This window comes from Nanorana parkeri, unplaced genomic scaffold, assembly GCF_000935625.1.
Source record: "Nanorana parkeri isolate BGI_ZX_2015 unplaced genomic scaffold, ASM93562v1 scaffold1308, whole genome shotgun sequence".
Taxonomy (NCBI): Eukaryota; Metazoa; Chordata; class Amphibia; order Anura; family Dicroglossidae; genus Nanorana; species Nanorana parkeri.
The window spans coordinates 261,005-287,588 of record NW_017307576.1 but is presented as its reverse complement, the minus strand read 5'-3'; the positions used below and the strand labels follow the sequence as shown (position 1 = coordinate 287,588).

The following is a 26,584-nucleotide window of genomic DNA, read 5'->3' as shown; positions in this document are numbered from 1 at the left end:
TCCATGTGCAGAGATACTAACAGATGTTATCTAATGATGACACTAATATGGAGTGGACGGATTATTTGAACAGTGTAACCATTCTCAGCGTAGAAAATGCCTGGAGATGCACTTTCTTCCTACTTGTGCATTTATTGTTATTGTAACTTTTATTTTGTAAACAAAGGAAAAGATTTTATAGTCAGCAATTAAAGTGTAAGTGTATTTTCAACAAAAGTGCATTAGCCCACCCTCTTTAGCATTTAAATAAAAGTACAAAAATGTAATATATTAGCGGTAAGCAGTCCTCAGATTTTTTTCTCAGGCTAAGTACATTTTCTGCAAGCAAATAAAGAATAGTCGTTGATCTTGTCAGAAATCTTGTAATTTAAAGTGGACTTTTACACCCTTTAAAAAAAACACACACACACACAAAAAAAAAAAAAAACACATCAGCATTCAGCTCTGCATGCTGATATGAAATCATCTTGCATTCATTAGTTAACCTTGTTTGCTGTTACTTACAATTCCTGTTTTTACACTCCCTGTTTTATGCTTTTACTTACAATTCCTGTTTTTCTACTTCCTGGTTGAGTGAGGCACTGGCGATGAAGCGCTAGCCTCACAGATGCATCTTGGGAAGCCCAGATCACCAGTGCCCTCCTGGGAAATCTCATCAGTAAACTGCAAATTCTCATGAGAAGAAAGGATTTTTTCCCCCTCAGAAGATGTGCCCTGTCACTTGTTCCAGAAGGCAGAGACAGAGTCCCAGGCAGTAAAGGGAGATGGATTCATCTGTCCAAAATAGCCACCAGGAGAAGAATGAGGAGGACATTAAAATATGCAAATAATAAAAAGGCTGCAATTATGTATAAGTATCTGTTTGTAGATCGTCATCTGAATATGTGGGGTTATCAATATGTGTGGGGTTTTTTCTTCATATAACTATTTGTAGTTTTGGCTGGCTCAAGAAGCACCTCGAGGCAGCATGAAGTTAGGGCATTGTTCCTTTCCCTAGGATGGTCACAGTGGGCTGGCTCTTGGCATGTTCATTGCCTAGCAACCACATAAGGATCTGATAAATGTCCTGGCATTTAGATTGGGGGCAGTGGGTGACACATTTTGAGGTATGGTACTGCAATGTCTACTATATTTATTTTGCACGTATTACTACATCAGGCTTAACTGATTACAAGAACACAATACAGAAACCTAAAGGTTGGTGAAATTACTAATTATAATTATTTATAAACACTTCCATTTGTGCTTCAGTAGAGTTGGGGTGCTCCTATATGTAAAATATAAACTCTGCCACATGAATCATTTTCTAATTGGCCCATTACTATGAGAGATTGGCCTTATGACTAATAGATAAGTGCAGAAGGTGTAATGGGAAAGGCCAACACAAGAAGTCAGAATTTAAAGTGCTGAGCAAATTGTTGGCGCTATATAAATCCTGTATAATAATAATTTGCATATAAGAGGATTCCTGGTTTCAGGGTTCACAGGTCACCCATAAACAAAGTTGAAGGTATGTTCACCTTTAGGTACCTCTAATTTTTCATGTAACCCATTTATTAGACATTAGAAAGTGACGAGTACATATTAAATTTGTATTCAATATATCATTTTTAGAAACACTCAGTGATGAAATTGCATCAATGCTTGGTTTTGAAACATTCCATTAGAGATAGAAAAAACGATTGCTGACAGAATGTTGCAAAAATGTGAGAGAAGTGAAGAGGTATGTGCAGACTGTCTGGAAAAGGCAATAACACCATTTTATCTAATCAGACAGTTAAAAATCAGCTTTGTTGCAGATGCCACACTGGCTTGTGTGAAAGGCAGAACAGAAGTGTTTTCACATCGAGTGATCTCTTAAAATCTTTTGGCTAAAATGAATGGGGAGTTTATTTTCCTTTCCAGACTTCACTGAAAATTAGTATTAAACCACACCACACCCTATTCATGTCTTGTAGAATCTCCAACAAATGTTGAAATACACGTCTTTCTGACTTATCGTAATATTCCTCACATTGTCAAAGCCTGCAGACCTTCGGGGATTCTTCGACGTGCATGTAAGCTTTTCATTTAGCGTTTACTGCAGCGTCCTCAATTATACTCGACAGAGAAAAGGGACTGCATTCTTCAGCACCAAGCTTATTGTAGTGTCATGTACAAATTCTCAATATGAGGTATATTCCATAGCATCGGGCTAAGGAATTTCACAGCTAAGGCTCAGTAGAGAATCTATTCTTAAGGCCTACAAAGCCACACAGCAAAGAGCTTTTTATGTGCACACTGTACAGTTGGAATTATGAAAATAGAAAGTGAGAATGACAGAAGGTGGGGATTTTTCAGTTTATTATTGTGTGCCTGGCCTAGCACAGAGGAAATAAAATGATTTCCAGGCATGGGTACATGACTGTGATATCTGTGAGGATTTCAGTGACTAAAGCCACCCAGACAAAGGGGACGATTTAGGAAACTTGGAGTTAGAGTTAGTTGGATAAGACAGCCTTTACAGAAAGCACCTAATTACCTGTCTAACTCCTCATGGCCTGAAATAATCTAAACTTGCCTATCACATATCTAATATAACCTGTATCCCATGTCTGCAGGCTTCCCCCAGGGGTGTAACTAGAAATCTTAACTACCAAGGCAGTTGACAAAAGACTGAATAGGACGCGGTGGTGATATTGAGGTAAGCACAGACCTGTGGAAGGGGAACGTGAGTCTTATTCAGCGAGGGGAATAGAGCAATAGGATAAGTGTACAATGTTTACATGTACACTTATCCCTTAAAGCTAGCCTCTCACTGACCTAATGTCACTAACAAGGAGGTAACCCAGAATATGGAACATATAGCATGATATACAAAATTATATTGTTGTATTATTTGTTGTGAGTAAGGTAATATATGACATGGCATGACACACACAGCCATTCCAGCAAGGTTCGTTCCTTAGTCCACATGCTTCCCATGGCCCTATTTATTCACATATAGGTAAGTTGTACTCTGCTGTACTCAGGGGCATATCTGCCGCGAGGCAAACAAGGTGTTTGCCTCAGCCGGAAGATTCCAGGAGGGTGGCAAGAATGTCGCCCCACAAAACATTTAGGCAGACGGGCTGCACAGAAACCGGCAGCCTGGCTGCCTAATGTAAACAGGGAGGAAGTGGCGGGTGGGGGAGCAGGAGGATACCAGGGATGGAGCGGCAGGAGGCTGAGACAGAGGTGATGGGGGCGGACACGGAAGAGGCGGGGTGGAGACGGAGGAGGCGGGGATTTGAAGACACAATGGAGGAGGCAGGGCCTGGGACCAGCTCTGGGGGGCCCCGCAGGAGGTGAAATGGGCCTGGCTGCGGGGAGGAGTGCGGGCCCCCGGGGGTCCCATCTGGAGGAGCTGGTGCTGGAGAGGGCCGACTGCCTGCTGAGCTGCGAGAGGCTCCAGCTGGGGCAACCTTCCTTCTACCTACTGACCCAGGAGACAGAGAAGATCTTCGAGAGGGGGTCGCCCTACAACTACCTGCAGCTGGTGCACTACAAGGTGGGTGCAGGGGGGTGAGGGATGCAATGGTCTGCAACTGGGTAGGTGCAATGGTCTGCAGGGCATGGGTGAAGTGGTCTGTAACTGGGTGCAATGGTCTGCAGGGTATGGGTGAAGTGGTCTGTAACTGGGTGCAATGGTCTGTAGGGCATGGGTGAAGTGGTCTGTAACTGGGTGCAATGGTCTGTAGGGCATGGGTGAAGTGGTCTGTAACTGGGTGCAATGGTCTGCAGGGCATGGGTGAAGTGGTCTGCAACTGGGTGCAATGCTCTGCAAGGTATGGGTGCAGTGGTTTGTAACCAGTGCAATGCTCTGCAAGGTATGGGTGCAGTGGGCTATAACATTGTATGGTAGCAATACATCATTCTGTAACTGGGTGTCATGTTTTCCAATGTATGAGTAAAGTGATGTGTACGTGGGTGCAATGCTCTGCAGAGAAGGGGGGCAGTGGTGTGTAACTGGGTGTACATGGTAAATAATCTGCAGGGCCTGAGTAGATGTTCCAAAAGAAGTCCTCATCGAGTCCTGGGACAGTGATGGAAGAGGCGGGAGACATCGCCGGAGCTCCAGGCGGGCGGCGAAGATGTGACGATTGGGCACCGAGGCAACGGTGGAGGCTGGGTTTCCCGTGAAAGGTAAGAGGACTGTGCTGGCAGGGCCGGCATAGATTCTGCACAGCCCACAAAAGAGTCTCAGGTGGGCTTTGCAGGATCTATGGTGGGCTCTGTGGGGTCTAAGGTGGGCAGAGCCCATTACAGATCCTTCACAGTCCCCCTGAGACACTGCAGGGCCTCAGGGGGGTGATCTCAGTCACAGTACAGTTATCCTTTAAAATGTTACAATTACACAATTACATACATAACTCAATGAGGTTGATTTTCTAAAGGAATATAAACTGATTACTTAGTAAATTGATTGTACACTGCGGAAACAGAATGTTCAGTTAAATAGTTACATAGTATTTGAGGTTGAATAATGACATAAGTCCATCAAGTCCAACCTATTGTGTGTGTGTGTGTATAGGTCCCTGAGTCATCTCATTCTTACGAGTACCTATACCCTTTTACATTATGGTCTCTCAGGAAATCATTCAAAAGCTTCTTGAATGATTCCAGACTATTTGCGGAAATCACTGCTTGTGGCAGCGAGTTCCAGACCCTAACCGCGCGAACTGAGAAGAACCCCTTTCGCCCCTTGTGTTTTAATTTTTTTTCTACCAGTTTTAGGTGGTGGCCTCTAGTCTTAGTTACGGAATAAATCTTAAAGAGTTTGTTGATAATGTTGCTATGACTATTGAACATTTTGTACATGAAAATCATGTCCCCCCTTAATCTCCTTACTTCCAACGTAAACATATTTCAATTTAGTAGCCTTGTCTAATAGTTCTGGTCCTCCATCCCCTTTAGGAGTTTGGTTGCCCTCTGACTTTCTCCAGCTCAAGGACATCCTTTCTGTGTACCGGTGCCCAAAGTGGCAAAATTATAGACTTGTCCCTGCAAAACATTCCCTTCTTGATGCAGGACATGATTCTACTAGCTTTGCTTACAGTAACCTGGCACTGTAATCTATTATTCAGTTTATGGTCTACAATGACCCCCAAATCTTTCTCTATTTCCGACTTCCCTAGCAGCATACCCATAATTGTATAACCCATTTGCCTATTTTTAATTCCAAAGTGCATAACTTTGCATTTATCGACATTAAACCTCATGTGCCACATAGTTGCCCACTCCCCTATTTTATCCAGGTCCTCCTGCAATGTTATACTATCTTGGTCTGTTTCTATTACCCTCCCAATTTTGGTATCGTCAGCAAACACTGTCGCTGTTTACTCCGTCCCCGATGTCGTTAATAAACAGGTTGAAAAGCATGGGTCCCAGCACAGAACCCTGAGGCACACCGCTAATGGCACTAGCCCAGTCTGAAAGGGCACCATTTATTGATACTGTCTGTACACGTTCCTTTAGCCAGTTCTCTATCCATGTACACACCCTTCCATCTATGACCATAGACCTCAGCTTGTATAGTAAACGTTTGTGTGGTACCGTATCAAAAGCCTTTGAGAAATCCAGATGTACCACATCCACAGACCACCCTCCATCCAGATCTCTACTTACCCCCTCGTAAAAAGTCAGTAGGTTAGTCTGACAGGAACAGTTTTTCCTAAACCCATGCTGATGTCATTAACTATACCATTATCCTGAACAAATACCAAGTAGTCCTTAATCATTCCCTCTAACAGTTTACAAACAACCGATTAAGACTAACCGGTCTGTAATTCCCTGGTCGGCATCTTACCCCCTTTTTAAATATTGGAACTATCGTAGCCCTCCGCCAGTTAGCTCCGCCAGTTAGCTTAGTAAATAATGTAAAGCTATGTTCACATCAATCATCCAATCGTGTGCATTACTAGAATCCTTTTTTTATATTACTCTTGCATATGATTGGGTATCCAATGTGAACAGAGCTTCACCTGACTCACTATTTGAGCAAGCACACGTTAAGCTAAGTGAGCATTGCTAAGTGAATAAATTACTCCTTTAATCAATCAAACCTAATGCATCTAAAAACAGACATCAGTGATCTGAGGTAGCCTCATGACTACAACAGCAAAACAATATCGAGACTTCAGCTCATGCAATAAACAGCAGTGGAATCTAGAATGGAAAGGATTACCTTTTTTGTCATCAAAGTATAGGGTTTGCTGAGCAGGATTTGACCACTGGAGGGAGGTGTTATCATTTTGATCCACTCGACAGGTTAAGTTAACCGTTCCTCCTTCAACGCCTGTAACATTCCATGTAACTGGAAACTGCCCTTGGGTCACTAGAGGCAGAATAAGAAAACACAGCTGACATGAGCCAAGGATGCAATAGACTGTATGTAAAGCATCAGCAACATATGGGCTGAGAGACATACAAAAATCAAGAGAAAACAATGCACAAGGAAATAAAGGAAGACAATCAATTCTGCACAAGATTTCTTTGTTTCAGCTACATATAAAAATGCATTTGATCTGGGCCTCAGACTTAGGACCTAACATGCTTTTCATTGTAATGAGACTTTGATCTCTAGGTTAGCTTTATCTGGGATTTCTGGCATGAAGCATTTCATTACATGAGGAAAAATACACATTTCTGTATGAATACAGGGCTGCAAGGGAAGTAATTCAGACATGTCACCATCATAAAATAATGTATATACAGCAAAATGAACAAACACTGCCTACAACAAAACTGTTTATTTGTTTACTCTGGACTGAACAAGAAAAATCCAGTAACTCATAGTAACTATTCAGCAGCCATACTGCATTGCTGAAATTGTGTTATACACAATTATGATTAATTACTATAAGTTTGAACCATGCATGTAGCTGTAATACTACGTCCCTGATGTAATATGTGAACGTCCCCTCCTCTCCCTGCAGATGGCCATTACTAAGATGGCCGCCGGCAGGCGTCAAGTAGATGACCACGGGACGCCCCTGACCCCATCCTTTGTGGCAAGTGTCAGAAATGGCAACCCATGCCTAGATATTATTACTTCAACACCAACAGTCATAACGATGATAGTAATAATTATATAGCGCTGCAGGAGGAGACCGCCGTGAGCGGACGGTGTCTCTCCTCCCACACCGCTCAGCCGCCTATCACAGTCCGGCAGAGTGGTGTGGGGGCGGAGACAGCCCACACTGTCACATGAGGCTAGGCTCTCTTCCGTGCACTGCTCGCTCAGCCTCTTGTGACAGCAAGTCAGAGAGGAGAGTGAGAGCAAACACTCAGCGATCTGTGATCGCTGAGTGTTTGTAGATAATTGAGGGTATGGTTACTGTATCCTCAATTATGAATGAATGGGAGTGATCTACATCACCTCCTGTTTATTCATGATTGTGGTTAGTGTAAACATACTATGTTATCAATGAACAGGAACACTCATAAAGGATTCCTGTTCATTGATAACTAGGAGGGCCCTGCCCGTGAGAGCTTACAATCTAATTTACAATTATTATTATTATTATTATTATTAATGTTTTACAATGCATTTGCTACCAGGGCTTGCAAGAGCTACTGCTACTAATAAAATATGAGTTCTGCCATTTCTAACATTACCTTCTGAAAATGCTAGTTGCCTGGCTATTTTGTTGATCCAACAATCCCTGGGCCCCTCTCCAGAAGGCAGAGGTGGCCAGACAAGTAGTATTTCCAGAAAAAGGCCAGCAATAGCAGGCTACATTATTTTCTTCCTACACTTTAAACAAATCAAGCAGTCATAAACAAAGCACCTACATAATAATACTTTGATAGAAGAAGCTATAACCCAAATTAGTATCCTGGACACTACACAAGTACCTCATTGCAGTTGATTAAAGGAGTAGGGAATGCTCAATGAGCTTTGTAAATAAAATCAAGCTGTTATACACTATGAATACTCAATTATGTGAAAGGGATCTTATAGAAGAAAAAAACAAACACAATTATACTTTATTTTCTAAGCTTGAAGAACAATCACCTTGAAAGGTGAAGAGTTTCTACAGTTTTTTTTTTATTCTCCCAGGCACATATTGGGTATGCTAATTGAACAATAATAATAAGCTTCACCTTCTTAACTAAGCTAAGTGAGAATTTGCTACTCCTTTAGTAAACCTAATCCAATGAATAATTTTATGTAAATAGCGACATTGCTAACAGGCACAATGTATGTATGGGAACAGCTTCTTGCACTAGAAGCCAGTCACACAGTGGGTTTGGCCTTTGTAAAAGAGTCCCTTTATGAAAATGCCCATGATTTGTTAATATGGAGAGATATTACAGTTTTACGGAACAAAATTATCCTTTACACTTAAAATGCACTCTAAGGTTTATGAATTGGAATGTGTTTAATTACTGTAGAGTATGCAAAGGCATGATCAAAACAATTTGATTCAATGTCCCTAGAGAGGGAAGGCTCTTGGTAATTAAAACATAATGCTAAGCTGCTACGCCAAAACATTTCAGTTTGTGTAGAAAGTAAAAGCTCAAAAGTGTCACTGGGGTACAATAGTCAGATTTCATCTTACCCTGTTTTTGATTGGCTTTCTCAACATCCCAACACTGGGGATGAGGTTTAGGTATGTCACTACCATGCGTTCAAGGCAAATCCTGTATGTTCGTGGTTCACAGACCTGGTGAATTTTGCTGAATTTCACTGGACCCAATTCCTTGTAACCATAATGCACTGTACAGCTTTTACGTCAATAAATAGACGTAATCGATTTATTATTGGAGTGCCGGTGTCTATTTCTTTTCCCCCCCACACACACACACACTGTAAAAGGGTATACAAGCCATTTGTCAGCATTTGATTAAGTAGGTTAGGGGGAGCTGATAATCTCTGTAGGGAAAGTTAGTAGCTATACTGTGGTATACTGCACAAAAGTACTGTCAGTTGCATAGTAATAGACTAGATATTCTTGTGTACCAAGCCCCCATGTTTACAGCTCAGAAACTCAATAGCCATTTTGAGGACTACCTTATTCTGCTGTAGTTGCTGTTTAGTTGCTGACCCCCACCCCTCTGTAGTCTTGTTTTTTGTTTTCTTTTCTTTTACTTTTGATTACATATTATTTTATTTTCTGCTAGGTTAAAAAAATTGGGTTAGGATTAATGCTTCTGGGTTATGCTTTTGGGAGGTATATATATATATATATATGCTATAGCTGTCATTAAATTTAGGCAATCTTCAGGCCTAAAGTGAGGGGCAGTGGTTTTGTATGTGGAGGTAGTAGGGGGTGAGTAGGTTTAGAAGTACAAAGCAGTGGTCAGGCCACACCATCTAGAGGCAGGGCGCATCTGTCTTTACTGTCTCAGAATGACCATGTTATTCAGTACAGCCAAAGCACATGTAGAAGGTAGTTGACAAGCTAACATAGCTTTTCTGTTCTTCCATCTCCCAGGCACAGGGCACCTAATTGTCTATAGCTACTGATAATGTGCCCTCTTCTTCCTTCTCCTCTTCTAATCCCAACATGGCCCTGCAAACTGGTGTTGAGCTGTTGGTGAAATTATTTGATCATGATTACTGACTTTCTGCAGGAGGATGATCTTGGTCATGCTAAAGCATTCCTTTTTCTCAGATACTGGGGATCAGGAAGATGATGTCAGGACCATAGATGGAGGGCTCATTAGGCAGGAAGTTCACTTTTAGTGCCTGCTACTATATTTTATATTGGCACCAGACATCATATTTTATTATAATTTATAATAGTTTCTAAAGGTGGTTTCCACAGCTGCATTTCAGCTGGCTTTTTTTCTAATGTGCAGCCTATTCTGGTGCTCAGACATTGTATCGGTGCCATGCAATGCTTCTGCAGCTGTACTTTAGTTGCCAAATTTCTAATGTTTTCTGCAGGGTAAATCCTGCATTGCAGCCTATTTTAGTCCTTGTCTACCAAACTTTTACCTGCTGTTTTGCTATCAATGTTTTAAAAATGTTGGAAATAATTAGGGATACAGGTATGGGATAGTGTTCAGGGAATGTGGGGTCATGTTTGTTAAGTGTTTCTGTGAACTCTGTTTTGACATTTGATTAAATATTTCATATAAAATAAGTTTAGAAACTACACTAATTTGTGCTAAGTTAAGGACTTTAGCTTTATTTTTGTAGGAGTAAACTGCCCTATAGCATTAGATCTGTTGTGGCTGCTACTTCCAACAGACAATTCAGATCAATTACTGCTGGATAAGCATTTAATTCAATGGCGTGGTGTTTTTTTCCATGTTACCCTTAAAGTTGTATAAAAAGGACTCTCTCCTTGCAGTACAATATTTTAAAAAATGTTTTGCTTTGTTAAATGTCCCCTATGGCAGTACCCTAGCTCCCTATGCCTTTTTATTGACGATAGCTTGCCTATTAGGCTTAACAATGGCTAGACTTTAGTGTAAAAAATTGCCCCCAATAGACTTCAATGTGGTTTTCCGCAAAGTTCGGGTTTCACAGATTTCAAACAGAATTGAACAAATCCTCCACAAATTGAACCCGGGCAGATTCATTCATTCCTACCCAACACCAGAGACAGATTGAAGACAGCAGAGAGAGGCAGTCCTAAAACAGTAGCAGAGCAGAATACTGACAGATATATATTGCTGCTTCACTTGTACATATCGTTTTACATAATATAAACTTATAAGGATTATGTGAACTGTAGGATAAATAACCTTGCATGGTACAATTATTGCTGAATTATTAATCTGAATTGAATTAATGAGATAACTATTCATCAAAAATAATTATATCTTTGAATATGATGGCATATGAGAGCCTTCTTAATGGTAAGCAATAAGTAAAATAACAAGATTTATGATTCACTATTATGCAAATCTCAACTTCACTAAAGAACATTTAGGCACAGGTCACCACCTTCCATCTCCTCTACCTAGCTATTGGACCATTAACGTGATTGGAAGTCAGCCCAACTAAAAGGTAAGTGCAGGTTGGGTTAGCAGGAACTCAAGTTTGTCTAGTGAAGTTGAGATTTGGATAATACACCGCCAAAGGTTTCAGGTTCCTGGGGAGCTAGAGCACTTGTCTTCAAAAGGTATCTAAATTCAAAACCTCTAGGTTTTGTATGAAGTAGGGAAGGGTTAAAACATCTGTCCTGTTTCTAGTGTTTTCTATCTCCATTATGGCGATTTAGTCCGTCTATTTGTCATGGAGGCTATTGTCACTGGAAAAATTCTAAACTGTTGCGTTGGAGATTTCCTCCATTTTCTGTTGTATCTATGAGGAGGGATATCAAGGAAGATTTCATCCAATGGGACACAGAAGACAAAAAGAAAAAAAAAACAAGAAGGGATTCAACAATTCTCTACTCTAAAACAACAACAAAAAGATTTGCATAAACAATATCATACACTTCACCTTTATTTGAGTTACCTGAACCAAATTCTTCCACACATAGGAATGTTTGTATTTTACCTCAACCTTTCCCTTACATAGTACGGAGGTTTTCTAGTACATACTAGACAAACCAAACTATGCAAAATATATAAAGAACATGTTAATATGTCTTTGTATAGCACAGTAGGTGGCTTTAATGTATTACTATTTAACCTCTTTGAAAACTTCAAAACATTTTGGAAGATCATAATTACAATTACATCCAGAATTAATAATAAGTTGTAAGATACTTAAAAAATATGTCAAATATAGGCTGGCATGAACTCTAAGGGGTCTATTCACTAAGCTGCCAAAGGATCTAGCCGTAGCTTTGGCTGATCCTTCGGCTAACTACGGCCCCAGGACCCCTTCGGTTCAGTAGAATCGAAGAGCTTCTATACGGGCTATTCACTATAGCCCGTACAGCTCCCAAAGTTGGACGAGCAGCTCAGTCGAGCCGAAGGCATATGCCCCGGCTCGACTGAGCCGCGGTGACAGCCGAAGCTGGCCGAATGGCCGGCCATCGGCCGACCGACAGCCTGCTTCTGACAGCTGGGCAGAGTCATCCGTCATCTCACGGCTGGCTCAAGCCACTTGCAGAGAGATCAGCGTCCCTGGTTACCAGCTAACCAGGGACGCTGTCATTACACACTGAGAGTGGCCTCTCCGTGTTCTCAGTGTGTAATGATGGATGTGGTTCCTGTTTACCTGGTAACCAGGAACCACATCTGTCATTCCTCCCCCGGACACTCTGGGAATCTAATAGGCTCCAGGCCGCCCGGGAGAGAAACACTTTCTCCCAGAAAGGTTCACTCTGCTCGATTGAGCAGAGTAAACCTTTCCCTGCTCGTTTTTTTTTTTTCTACTGACATCGGAGCCGTTGGCTGCAGTCAGAAGAAAAAAACCATAGGAATGCATAGCTAGATTCCTATTGGTTATTTCAATTTGCAATAGCAAACTAGCTATTGCACCCGCCCACTGCTGCTGTCAATCAGCAGAGGGGGACCTGCAGTTCTCCATCAGGTCCCCCTCTGGTGATTGACAGCAGCAGATGGCGGGTGCAATAGCTAGTTTGATATTGGCTATTGCAAATTAAAACAGCCAATAGGAATCTAGCTATGCATTCCTATGGTGATTTCTCTTTTTTTTTGACGGCAGCAGAACCACCCGACTAATAGAAAACAGTTGGACGGACCTAGCTGTCACTGCTAGCTCCGCTCACTCGTTTTCTAATTTTTTTTGCTACTTTTTAACTATTTTTCTATTCTGCTCGGTTCCACAGAACTCCTTCTGCACTTCGGGTGAGCCGAACATGCTGAGCATGTTCGGCCAACCTGAAGCCACACGAAGCCACCCGATGTATGGTGGATTTCAGCCGATATACGGCTGGAATCAGCCGTACCAGCCTGAAGTGAATAGCCGAACAGCGTTCGGCTCACTTCGCTTGGGGTCGGTTAGTCACTCTGCTGCCTACGGCAGCTTAGTGAATAGACCCCTTAGAGTCAATAGGGAGTGCGTAGTAAAAATGTAATTCCACTTTCTAACAAAATGTGAGAAAATTAACTTGCCCAAAGCGTTCCACCGCCTTCGCTATTCATACAGTTTAGCTGTTTTTGGAATCCCCCTGTCGCTAGTTGTTGTATGTTCCGTACACTGTATTGCAGCCCTGCACTGAGGATCCAGCATAAGGGCTTGTTCACATTGAATGTGGTGTGTTCCAGAGTGGTAGCTGCTGGAACGTACTGCAATCCCTCACAAAACTTCCTTCTGAGTTCTGGGGTGGGAGGGGGCATGGTGGTGCATTGAATTCAATGGCACCGCTTCTACGCCCCCTCGTCTGCAGTGCGTTCTGCATTCCGTTCCACTGCAAAAGCAAAAAATAGAGCAAGCAGCATTTTTTGCGTTTGCAGTGGAACGGAATGCAGAACGCACTGCAGACGAGGGGGCGTAGAAGCGGTGCCATTGAATTCAATGCACCACCACGCCCCAGAACACAGGGGGAGGTTTTGTGAGGGATTGCAGTGCGTTCCAGCAGCTACCGCTCTGGAACGCACAGGATTCGGTATGAACAAGCCCTAACACTTGCAAATCGCGAGCACTCATTGATCAACATGGTCACATGATCATGCTGGCCAATGAGATGTGCTTTTGAGAAGAAGTCTTTATACAATAATTTAAGGATCTTAGAATTTATGTTTAGGTTATGCGACCTATATAAATGCAATTGTCCTGCACCCTCATATATTTCTGTGGCTACTGAACTTCTAGGAAAACTCAAATATCATTGGATCAAAGTGTACCTGATAACATTTAACCAATGTCCCCTTCATTAACCATATAAAGAATAAGGTATTTAAAAGGTTCTAAGCTTTCATTATACAGTATAAAGCTGCCCACACACCTTACAATTTATCTGCAGATTTTCTGTGGTCAGATGGAAAAAGTGCAACAGGTTGGCCCAGGTGGAGATTACTCCATCCACACAGTTAAGTGTAGATGGAGGAATCTGTTGCACCTTTTCCATCTGACCACAGAAAATCTGCAGATAAATTGTAAGGTGTGTGGGCAGCTTTACAGTCCTTGTCTCTGCTAGAAAACTAAATTAACTTTTACATGCATGTACAGCAGATAAGGATGCTAAGTCTTTGTTTTTAGTTTATGTTACTTGCCCTCAATATCTAGTTGCAGAACTCCATTCACATGCACAGGCTAAATATCTAAATATCTAAGTCAGATCATACAGCACCATGCACAATGATCAATGGACTGCACAATGGAAGATTACTGCTTAAAGTGGACCTTTACGCGCTTTGACTAAAAATCCCAACAGAATACCACTTCTTGGTCCACTTTGGTAAAAATTATGTAATTGTACCCAAGCGTTCCATCCTGGGAAGGTTTCATCAGCAGAGCATTGCTGGGGAATCTCATGAGATCTCAGGGAAAGGCATTTTCCTCCCCTGAAATGATGTACATGGTCACATGTTCTAGTCACATGTGCCAGAGTTCCAGGAAGTAAAGGGAGATCTAGTAACCTGCCCTTAGTTAAAATAGCCACTGTCAGAAGACTGGGGAAGAAAAGTAAAATAAGATATGCAAAAAAATAAAAAGCTTGTACATATTTAAAACTATCTGTTTGTAGATTGTCATTACCAAATATTTGTAAAGGTGCCTTTATTGTTATCTATAAGATATGGGTAAAGATCCTCTTTAATCAGCCAGTCTATAACAGGTAGTACTTAGAATAAAATGTGTAGCAAAGCGCAAAACAAGATGATGATAATATATTACTCAAACACAATAACATCCTTTTCAACCTACCATCCATATATCTCAGAATAAAATAAATAGAAAGGTAAAGAAATAGTGTAAGGTAACACAACTTCATTTGTATTACTATTTGTTTCTTATAATATCAGATAAGGGTTGTGTCATTGTTAACATAAACAACTTTTCAATTGGGTGATACATTAGAATGTGCTAGAGTCCTAATATAAACAATATAGGGGAATCTCTAATGTCATGGAAACAAGTAACACACTCTGGGGAGATTAATCAACTTTGCTGCCCAGCAAGGAAATGCAAATAGGAGCACAGAGGAAGACTATGAGTCAGGATTACTAAATGCCACCAACTGATTCATAGAAATCCACTCTCTTCTGATCAAAACTAGCACTGCACCAGTAACAGGCAGGTCCCTGACCACTTCTCTGACAGTAATGTGTTAAAGTAACTCTGCAATCAAAATTGAAAGAATGAATAGCCCATTAAAAGATAAAGCCAAACAAAAACAGCTTTTTGCTGCAATACTCACCTTTAGTATGGAGCTGCCCCTGTAGCATTTCTTCTTTTGCACACAAGTTGATCTTAGCCTCCAAGGTTAAAAGACTGTATTTCAGTCAAGGCAGCCATATATACGCCCTCAGCCCAGGACTGTACAGTGAAGGAAAAGCAGCACAACAATTAGCTCATCTCCATTTCCCTTTGGTTTCTCCTCCTCTCAGCATGCTATTTTTCAGCATATAGACTAATTGCCTTGTTGTTCTGCATCTTTCTTTCCCGCACTGAGTTCTGTTGTACAGGGACTGCAAGAGGCTGATTCCTAGTCAAATGTAGGTTTTTATACTGCTTGCATTAAAAAAATAAAATCTAATGTATTAATGGAGAGATTAAACTTCACTCCCAGGTGAGTGTACACAATAGCATACAATTAAAACAAATAAAGGGTCTCTTAGTTAAAGAAGATATCCAGGAAAACTTTGAACTAACCCTTGTAGTGGGGCTACCCCACACTGCAAGGCTTAAGTGCTTGTTTGTGTCTAGGGACACAAATAATAAAGATATACTCGCCGAGACTCCAAGCCAGCCAGCTGCCATGGCCCTCGCTGCAGCCTGCCCCCTCCTTAGCAGCACATTGGAATCTTCCTCTGCATCCTCATGTCTATACACAGTATATAGGTGCAAAAATTTACAGGACCTTAGACTGCTGAGGGAGAGACACAAGAAGGACCAGTTTAAAAGAAGCCGGCTCGGAGTTAAACTTTTTTTAACCTAGACATAAATAAGCACTTAATCAAAAAAAATACTGGAGTTCTTCTTTTAAGAGGATCAGGAGCTATTGAAAGATTTGGTATTTCATATTGTTTTATACACTCAGGAACTGGGAGACAGCATCAGTTCAACTTGTGTAACACTGCAACTGTTAGATTGCAAAGGGCATCCATCTCTTACCTTCAGCTCTGAGAGTAATTTTCAAATAAAGCAAGTAAACAGAAACATGGGGCAACAATATATCTTTCAAAAGAAAGCTTGCTCAGTTATAATAATCTGGATTGGTCATCCTTAATATTGCATATGCAATATCTTCTGTCACATTTTCTGTGTCCTCTGGGAATATAACAATCATAACGACATTTAATCTGCATCCTTAAATTGTTTATATGCAAAGCTGTTACTCTTGGTGCGATAATCAGTCCAAGAGGTTTCCAGAGAAGAACGATTCAATAAATAAATCAATGAAGTCCTTTTATATCATCTCTTTCACTGCATGATTAACTCGAGTGCCACACACGACATTCATATAGCCAGACATTTGGCTCAATATTCCTTTCAAGCTCACTTGTTTTCCGCCCCATTTCTAAAACAGTTTTGTATGTGCTTTTCTTAATTACAGGGTAATCTCCAACAAACCTTTCATCTCCGACAATTTGTTTCTACTAAGCAGCATACATGTAAGCTGGCAATAAAGACTTGTGTGCTCCCTTTGGGAATGCTGGAGGAGACCTAGTTAACTATGCATGAACCAGCCTTGTGTTAGTGAGCTTACATGATATAGAAAAAATTAATACATTATTACCCATGATAAACCTGACTCATAATAGGCCTACTAAATAGACACTTCTGCTCACACTTTGGCATGTGTGTGAGTGTGGATATAATGTATGGTATTATTACAAAATGATTGCAAAAAATGATACTATATTAAATATAGAGAATATCGTTTAAATGCCACCTATTATTAAATGTCTAAAGGGATACTCATTTCAGGCAATCTATATTTACCACTGCAACCAACAGCTTTGGAGAATGAAAGAAGAAAAGTCTACAGAAAATATACACAAGGCCTAATCATTGCAATGAACTTGCAGTTAGGCCTTGTTCACACAGACAAAGAATAGACTGCTATTCATGTTACTGAACCTTCATGTTACTGAACCTGAAAGTTTTGCAAAGCTTATGCCTGTTCGGTAACATAACAGCAAATAGTATAGCACACACAATATTCACAAGGCATTTTTGATTTCAACAGCAACATTTGTCAGGAGTTGCCAACTTGCAAAGTTGCAGAATGCCTTCATTCAAGTCAATGACAGTGCTTCCTAAATGCTCCACAAGCGGGCCTCAGACACTCATAAGGTGTTTAAGAAGTTTGTGCTTTCAAGCAAAAGTTTTGCTTTTTAGGGCAGTCAAAAAGCTTTAAAAAGTTTCCTAAGGACATTCAAAATATGTTCTAATGCTACATGTGACTCATAAGTGATTTACCATGCATTTCTTTTTAACGCCTTTGTGAATTTAACTTATAGCCTATGTTGATAAATAAGAAACTAAAAATACTCACAATTGGAAAGAAACCATAACTGATGTATATTATAGAGCAGTTCCAGGCAAAAAGTGGAAACAGCAGGTGAACTATTAGTACTATACACAACAAAATAAAACTGTGCTTAAGTAAGACTTTATTCAAGGTACAATAAATAAACAATGTCATTCAACTAAAATCTTCTGAAACTCAAACTTGCAAAAGAACAGTTTAAATTCTCCTTCCCACTGCTCTCACTACCAATCCCCTCTCTCATCAGTAGATTTCTTCTTCTAAAGTCGGCAGTGAAAATAAAACTTCTAGGAGTGAACATCACCATGGTCTCACACAGTTATTTTTGGTTCCTCACTCTGATCTCCATTTTGCTACTTCCTCCTGTAATGTTACAGGTATGAGTTTCAATTTAATGACAGGGTTACTTTAAAGCCTCTGTTGATGGGCTTTGTTTACATCAGACAGGTGTTGGATTCCTATACAAGTCTATAGGAATGCAAAAGTCACATTAAGCAGGGCAAATGTAGATCAGAAGGAGGTCAACTGCAGGTCACAGGCACCTGTCAGTGAATTTTAAATGACCTTCAAAAGCATCTCAGACTAATGTTAAAGTGATGCCATTGACACAGTTGCAAAGCCTGTTAACGCATGCCCTTACTCTGAGGTCTCTGTAATCTACTGCAGCCAGATTTCATGGAATTCCTAACATGGCATGTGACGGCCTGCTTACTTAAACATGTGCTGTGCAACCTCTTTGTATTCTAATAATAATATTCATACATCCAAGGCTGGTCTGAGTGTTTAATAATAAAAAACCTATATTTTCACCATTTTATAAATGAGGCATTTTGTGCTAGAGAGACAACAGGCGACTTGCAGGGAGTATGTTGGGAACAGTTCTACAGCATTAGAAACAAGTAGAAAACTTTATTATCAGATCACTAGATTCCCAGGGACTGGGGAAAACTGATGCACTACAATAATCCTTGCAGGTAGGAAGGTAAGCACTGTTGCTTGTAAGCACCTCAACACTTCTTTTAACCAGTTGGTTTGACAACAGGGGTTTCCTGTTGCAGGGGGTGGGGCCAGTGACACAGGGGGTTGAAGTAAGGCAGGGTTAGGAGGGTACGTCGGCAAAAAGGGTTGACAGAGCGTGAGGGCATGTATGTGGACGGGGAATCGCTGATTAGAGTATCGTTCATATCGTCACTCCCTTCTTACTCCAATCAGCGATAATGGAGTGTTTCCATTATTGCTGAATTTTGTGTTATATAAAATAAACTTAAACTGCTGCGTGGAGATTTGGACTCTACCCTAATAGCACCAGCAGGTCTGCTCTGGTGAAGAGAGCTCATGACCAGAATTACTAAGAGACGCACAGCATATTTACCCTGAAATATAGTTGGGGTAGGCCAAAGTTGAATAGCTTAATATGATGTAGAAAACTAGATGTTTCCCAAAATCCTCTGGAGTGAAAGTCACTTTTACAAATCACAAAGTAAAACAAAAGAGTGGAATGTAGCCATATAAGTCATAATTTGTTAGTACCCGTTAGTACTTGTGGGAAAACCTGTTTTTATTACTCTAAACATTTGAAAACATTATTTTAGTATCCCATAATGCACAATAAGAATGCACTTCTTCCCTCCAGCATTTCCCCTGCACACCCGACTTGATAAAGAAGCTTTGCGCTTGGAAACGCGTAGCCCACCTGCCTACCTGAAGAGCCATCTCTACAGCCTCCTTTTTTTACCCTGCACCGGCGGCTCAGTCCGTACGGCCAGCATTATTTGAACATTGCCCGTTGCTCAATCCCCCCCAACAGCAGATGTCCATCGCGTCTGAGATGGACATCTGAGGATTGAGTTACGTCCATACACTGGCTCCCTGCAGACACAGTTCCAGTGTGTTGCCGTTTGGAAGCCTGCACCTTTTTCACTTCCCCACACCAGAGGATATTCAGCCCAGAGACAGCAGGTCATGAACCGCCCCAAGGCTGCCACACTACGGCTCCTCTGCCTCTCCGCCTCCTAACTGTGTCTCCCAGCAACAAGGACACCACAGCTCAAACTTCGAACTGCCCCCAGCCTGGATACTGCAACAGAAACTCAATCTCCACCCCAGCATTCAAGAACTTTACAATTGCTGACATCCTGCCTCATCAGGGACTTCATCACCACCATCGCCGTTGACAACGCATCTTTCCTTACTCAATGGTGAGTCTCTACACTTCAAACTGTGTTTCCATCATTTGTGATTTCTCACCACTCGCCTTTACCCCTTGTGTCTCCCGGTGATCCCCCATTACCCATACCATGAAGGGGCTTTCCAGCTCACCCGCCCATCACCATCAAGTGACTCGAACCACCCTCACAATCAACCAATGTGTTTCCATCATTTGTGATTTCTCACCACTCGCCTTTACCCCTTGTGTCTCCCGGTGATCCCCCATTACCCATACCATGAAGGGGCTTTCCAGCTCACCCGCCCATCACCATCAAGTGACTCGAACCACCCTCACAATCAACCAATGTGTTTCCATCATTTGTGATTTCTCACCACTCGCCTTTACCCCTTGTGTCTCCCGGTGATCCCCCATTACCCATACCATGAAGGGGCTTTCCAGCTCACCCGCCCATCACCATCAAGTGACTCGAACCACCCTCACAATCATTTCTTTCCCGGTAGTAGCGCTTCTCTCTCCCTTTTTTCTTTGCTTTGTTTCACATATCGGACAGCCCGGTCCGTACTGTCAGGAAGCTGAACACCAGCATCACCCCTCAGCCATAATCTTATATACACTTGTGCGTGGATTCCGCCTTCTGAGCGCTGGTCTTCTGGACTGCCCTCACAATTTTTTATTAAACTTTTTTAAGGATATTACAAAGTGGTTGCTACATTTTTAAGTCTAAGATGATTATAAACACAAGACAAACAACAATAGGAATCTCATTCATTCAGAATACAATTAAAAGTAATAGTAAAACATGTCACGTTGACTAAACTCTGAATACATTTTAACTCCAATACAATTTACCAATTATTATCTTTTCATGACTGACAGAGCAGGTTAGTTTAATGAGGAAATTTCATTTCATGGTATTCCTTACCTGCCTTCATTTTACTGCATTTCTGAGCTAGCATGATTCATTTGGAAATGCTGCACACTAGAAATACATTTATTTAACCATCGCTAGTCAATATTGTGTGTCTACTCAAAAATAGAAATTATTCAAAGTGTTTCTTCAATTAACTGCTTCTATTATTTTCAACTAATTTGGCTTTTAAAACTGGAGTTCTACTTTGGTAACTTCTCTCCAATATCCATTTTTTGCGGGAACTTAGTTTTTCCCTTTCTGTGATTGGTTCTCTCAGCTGCCTGCTAGCAAAGACATCCAGCGAAATGCCTATATGAATAATTGGGATATATGCCTGTTTAAAGAGACTTTGAATAGGCAAGGGATACCAGAAGATGAACCCAAAACTATATTATAAAACTAAAAGTTTACTAGACTACTTGATGTTTAAAATGTACTTTATCAAGAGGCTTACAAGCAATGTGGTTTCCTTTCAAGTGTTAAGGGGCACTTTGAGCCAGAGCTGAACTGTACAGAAGAAAACAAACTTTCTCCAGTTCCTAGGGTTAGCTCTAAGCTACTTTGCAGTAATCATGTAACAGTTGATTGGAGATGGTCTAAAGGGGATGGCCTCAGTTGCACAGTCCTCCACACTGTCTTCAAAAGGTCAATATTTATACTTCCTGCCCCCCAGGCAGGAAGTTGCCCCCCCATGTCCCCCAGATGAACAGCTAGCCTGAGTATCTACTAAACAACAACCAGAATCAAATCCACACAAGGCAAACTGAGGGAGGGACTGTCCTGCACAGTACCAGTTCTAATATCAATTAAGGGCCCAACCAGATTGCACTGGCAGGCATGGTTACAGTCCAAAAGATTTTGTTATACACCAGAATGTGTTATTGACAGTCAACATGATATGTACTGCATGTGCCTGCATGCCACCCCCGACAGTTCTTCCACCCTTGGCCATGGCCTATGTTGGCTATGCAAAACTCTGACCCTGATTTTAGATTAGAAAAGTCCTGCAACGTTTAGAAGAGTTGTAAAGGGAAGAGTTAATGGGATTGCTTTGGTCTGTGTGACAACAGTGCACCTCCATAGATACAAGAAAGATAGATGCAATGTGCACTGTATTTCTCTTGGTACAGGTCTTCTTTAACGATGTGTCACCCTGCATTAAAGCCTCTGGATATCACAAGCACCATCTCACTCTTATGAAAGAGGGCAATGGGTGGAATTTATCAAAACTGGAGCAGACAAAATCTGGAGCAGATTTGCACTGCAACCAATCAGCTTCTATCTCTCATTTTCAAATCTTACTTGAGCAAAGTGAAGAGAGATGCTGATTGGTTGCAATGGGCAACTGCTCCAGATTTTGTCTGCTCCAGTTTTGATAAATTCCCCCAATGTCTTTCTTGCAGTGAATAAACATGAGATCACAATCTCAGGATTTCATGTTTGTAAAGACTTATCTATTAGACATGTGACCCTGCACAAATTGTTTAATTTCATTTTGAATCAATTCAGATTTTTAATTTCTTTAGTTTTTTGGATCCGTCTGAATGTTCATTTTGGAAAGAAGTCACATGACAGTGCCTGTAATGCAACCCACAACAACCCAAAAAAAATCTGATTGGCCAAAGTACAGTCACATGTCCAAAATTCGGATGGATCTGTATTTTCGTTAAAGGAACATTCGGTCACATTCGGGCTCGTTCAAATTCGGGAATTAAAATCCATCCAAAATTTGTACAAATATTAATTTGCAACAAATGTGCATGTCTACTACCTATAACATTTTGTGTTTCAGGTATTATGCATACTGCATAAATGTTTCTTCTCCAATCGTTATCATCTTGAGATTCTATGAAGTGCAAGGCTCTTAACAATAACAAAGACCAGTTGAATTAAGCACTGCAGAGTCCAACAAATGTTTACTGAAGAGAGCCAGGGCAGTAAAGAGGTTATCTTATTACTTTTTGATCATTTGTACTTTCAAAAAGATTTTCTTTCTAGAGCCTTCAAACATCATGTCAGTGTTTACAATCTTTGATGTAAAAGTCCTTTGTAGTTCAAAACAGCATTCTGTGCTACAGTGCTCTAGGTAACAAGTTTCTCAAAGGTAAAAATTAACAAGATTTTATAAGAAAATAGCTATAGGGGTATTATGGGGCAAAAAACATAGTGTCACTTTGTTTGACCACCTTTATGGAAGGGAGTTCAAAACAGGTCATCTTCTACTGAAGAGGCTTTAAAGCTAAGCTTTGCAGTATGTTATATGAATTAAGTATTACGATATAGGCAGGTCACAGGATTAAATGTTAGTGTAACATATTGAACCTACAAAAGGACCTTTTGCTTCAATGTACCTTCAATCATAACAGATTTATGTTAGGCTTTGATTTGCAAAATGAAAGAGGAACTACAGAAAAAGAAGTCCCATTTTCAAAGAAGCTAAAATAGACACTCCCACTGCCAATATGTAAAATCTTTCCTTTTTCTATATATCTTGTTCTTTCAAAGACCTCTGTGTAATATAACTACAGCAGCCTAAAAAAAGCAAGATTGATTTTTTGTTCTATCACATCTGAAAATAGTAAAGTTTGAGCCAGCATTGTCAGGGTATCTTGAAAGGATGACAAGTATGGTAAAGTATCTGTTATCTGGTATTCAACTAACCAGAACTCTCATCTAACCAGAAAAAAAATCCCATGTGTATTCACTGTTCTGCTGATCTGCGGCATGCATTGTCCTGGAAATGATTGTGTGCCTATTTGTCTTAATTTGTTTTAAGTGTGTCTATTTGTCTTAATTTGCTTTTGATTACTGCATTTCAATATTAATATGAAGTCAATACAGAGTTATTTTATGGTATGGTATAGTATGTGGTATGGGATTAGTTAGACCAATTTTTTATAGTAACTCTCAAGCAACCAGAAACTAAATTTATCCACAATCTACCAATCCCCATGGATGCTGGATAACGGGGAGTTTACTGTATGTGTAATATTTCTGATGTGCCATATGGCATTGAAAAGTGTTTGCACACAGTTCTGGATCCAGTTAAAAACGTAATTATGTATTCAAAGCTTAAAAGCAGACATAGTAGTCCCTATAATACATTTCAGCCATAAGAGGCTGAAATCATAGCTCTGATTTCGGCCTCTGTAGCTTGAAACGTCTTAGCTAGACTGCTTTGTGTTTTTTATGCCTTAATTAAATAAAGAAGAATTTAACTAGATCCAGAACTGCATGCAAACACCTTTTCCTACTGTTTTTGACGAAGGTCTGGTGGAAGTCTTGGTTGTGGTAATGCATTGGACGAAAGAGCACTTTCTGTATGTCTTGTGACCACATGGAATTGTGCATGGCCTGGAATATCTTGTAGTCATGTAGACATTTGGCATCTTTTGTTCTTATGTGCAATAGAGCTCTCTGAAGGGAGGATTTTATTTTCTTATTAGGTCAAGACAACAAAGAGTGGAAAAATCACTTCAATCACTGAAAGAAGCTTACCTATTCAATTCTGTGTACAAACAGCCTGGAATACCCCCTTCAGTTCACCATTTAGTAAACATTTAAAGATTAAAGAAATGTTTTGTTTTGGATCCATTCAGATTTTTTTTATCAGATCTAAAATTCTAATCCAATATTTTTTTTGTTTTTGAGTTATTCACATTTACAATTAATTTAACAAAAAAACAGCATGGGGTCCTCCCATAATTATATTCTTTAGGTCTTGTAGGAATTTCAGGAGGAACCACAATGCCAAAAAAAAACATGCACCCCCCCCCAATCCTTTACTAGACCCTTGATCTGAGCAGCAGCTTGGCAGAGCAGGAATGGGGGGGGGTGATTGTGTGCCCCCCCCTGTACCATACCAGGCCACATGCCCTCAACATGAGAGGTGCTGACAGGTTTTCTTTATAAGGAAACTGGGTCCTGTAGACAAACTCAGATCTCTACATAAACAAAGATATCCAACAGCAATCCTATTTCTTATTCTGTCACTGATGAAGAGACCACATACTTTGAATAAAGCATGACCATCAATACCAAGAGGACATGTTTAAGCTTGGCCAAGATCCTAAATGTACTGGGCTTTTCAAAGCTGGTAGTCCTTAATTTACACAGCAAATCAACCAAAAGGTACACAATACAATTACTAACATTAAATAATTAAGAGGTAGAAGGGATGGGGATGGTAACCCGAGTTTTGGTGTATTCTTGGCTGTATGTTGTATACCAATACACATGAATTCAAGCACCTGGCCTATTTCATTGTAATTTTTGCAAAGAAGCTAGAAACAGTATTGGACTGTCAATAAGTGTAAAATGTTGTCTGATGCAGCAATTACTTTTTCAAATTGCATCACCAGGATGGTAGACTCAGTAGGACATATGACCTTCAGGATGAACTGAAATGCAACATCTGTAGAAGGGAGTAACCATTCAACAACTTTGGACAAATGAATGACACTCCAGTGTCTACATAAACAAGTTTAACATTGATATTATATAAGACCCTTATGGAGTCATTGTCATTGTTTCCACCCATTACACACCCATTACACACTTTTACAGTACTTTTAATCTTGCATACTTCTACAGTACAGTATACAGTAATACAATGATACTCTAATACAAATCACAAACACAGTTTTTTACAGTAAATTAGCAGTGGCACATTGAGGTGTTACTTATTCATCATCTAGTAAGCATCACACACATAACCATAGTTATTTGTTGGCACACACTTTTTGTTCATTCACTCCATATTGGATGTTACTCTCGGCATAACACTTACACTTATTTTTCTTATCTTTTTGCTTTCAGCGCTAAATGCATTCATAACTTTAGTTATCTGTTATCACACACTTTTGTTCATTCTCTCCATATCATATTATACTGTTAGTATAACACTTACATTTATTTTTCTTACTTTCTTGCCTTCAACTCTGGTAATATACAGCCTTGCTATCATTGCTAGCAATGCAATTCTTTATTTCCTTTGATAAATTTCTTATTTATTGTGAAAGTTATTCAGTTTTTAGCATTTTATTTTAGTTTGTTTTAATTGCTTATGAATGGCTTTGATCTGAATATGATACTTCCTGTAATGCAAATGTGATATTTTTGATTATAACCCATTCTTATGAACTGGCGCCCATTACATCTACATGTGTACAATAATGTATATGACAAGGTTCATTATCATGCACAATACTAATTTCAGTTAGAGGACAGAAAGGATTGTGCTTCCATTTAAACATGTATGCTAGTCTGTCACTGTATTTCTCCTGAAGGCCTTATTCACACTAGAAACGGCCGACACGTACAGCTCTGTGCTGCGTGCACGGCTCTATCAGGCAGCGCCCGGGAAGGACAGATGCTGTGTGTGATTAGTACGCAGCCCCTGTCTTTCTCTATGGGACTACGCGGCCGTGCACCGCCCTACGCTGACCCCAAGTGGAGGTCCGTACGGGGACGTACGGTGTCCCAGCTCAGATGCAGACAGGATCCATCCTGTCAGTGTACAAGTATGGACACCCACACGGACGTGCAGGGCCGGTGAGCGTAGGGCGGAGTACGGCCTTGAAATCCCATAGAGAAAGACAGGGGCTGCGTACTAATCACACGCAGCACCTGTCCTTCCTGGGAGCTGCCTGATATGGCCATGCACGCAGCACGGAGCTGTACATGCCAGCCATTTCTCGTGTGAATGAGGCCAAAGAGGGAGGGAAGCCAGCTTTGAAACGCATAGTGTTTTAATAAATATTTTACAAATAAGCTGGAGTTCCAGTGGCGGAACTACCGCCGGTGCGGACACACCAGGGCCTCAGGCCTGTTGGGGGCCCAGCACAGTCCCAGTTCCGGATCGGTACCAGCGGCCAGCGGGCCCCCCATCTCTGCGCTGAGAGTTTCGGATCATCCGTTCATCCGACACTCCCGGCACAGAGATGGGGG

At 40.8% G+C, this 26,584-nt stretch overlaps 1 protein-coding gene across 1 annotated transcript in view; it reads right to left on the bottom strand.

The window, feature by feature from the left end:
• The window catches only part of CADM2 (cell adhesion molecule 2), a gene marked incomplete at its 3' end in the record, with an annotated part of 290,844 nt that overhangs the window by 172,882 nt on the left and 91,378 nt on the right, over nt 1–26,584 (bottom strand). Inside the window, exon 2 of the mRNA XM_018569231.1 lies at nt 6,206–6,355. Within this exon, the coding sequence (XP_018424733.1) occupies nt 6,206–6,355 (150 nt within the window). The remainder of the gene's footprint in view (nt 1–6,205; nt 6,356–26,584) is intronic.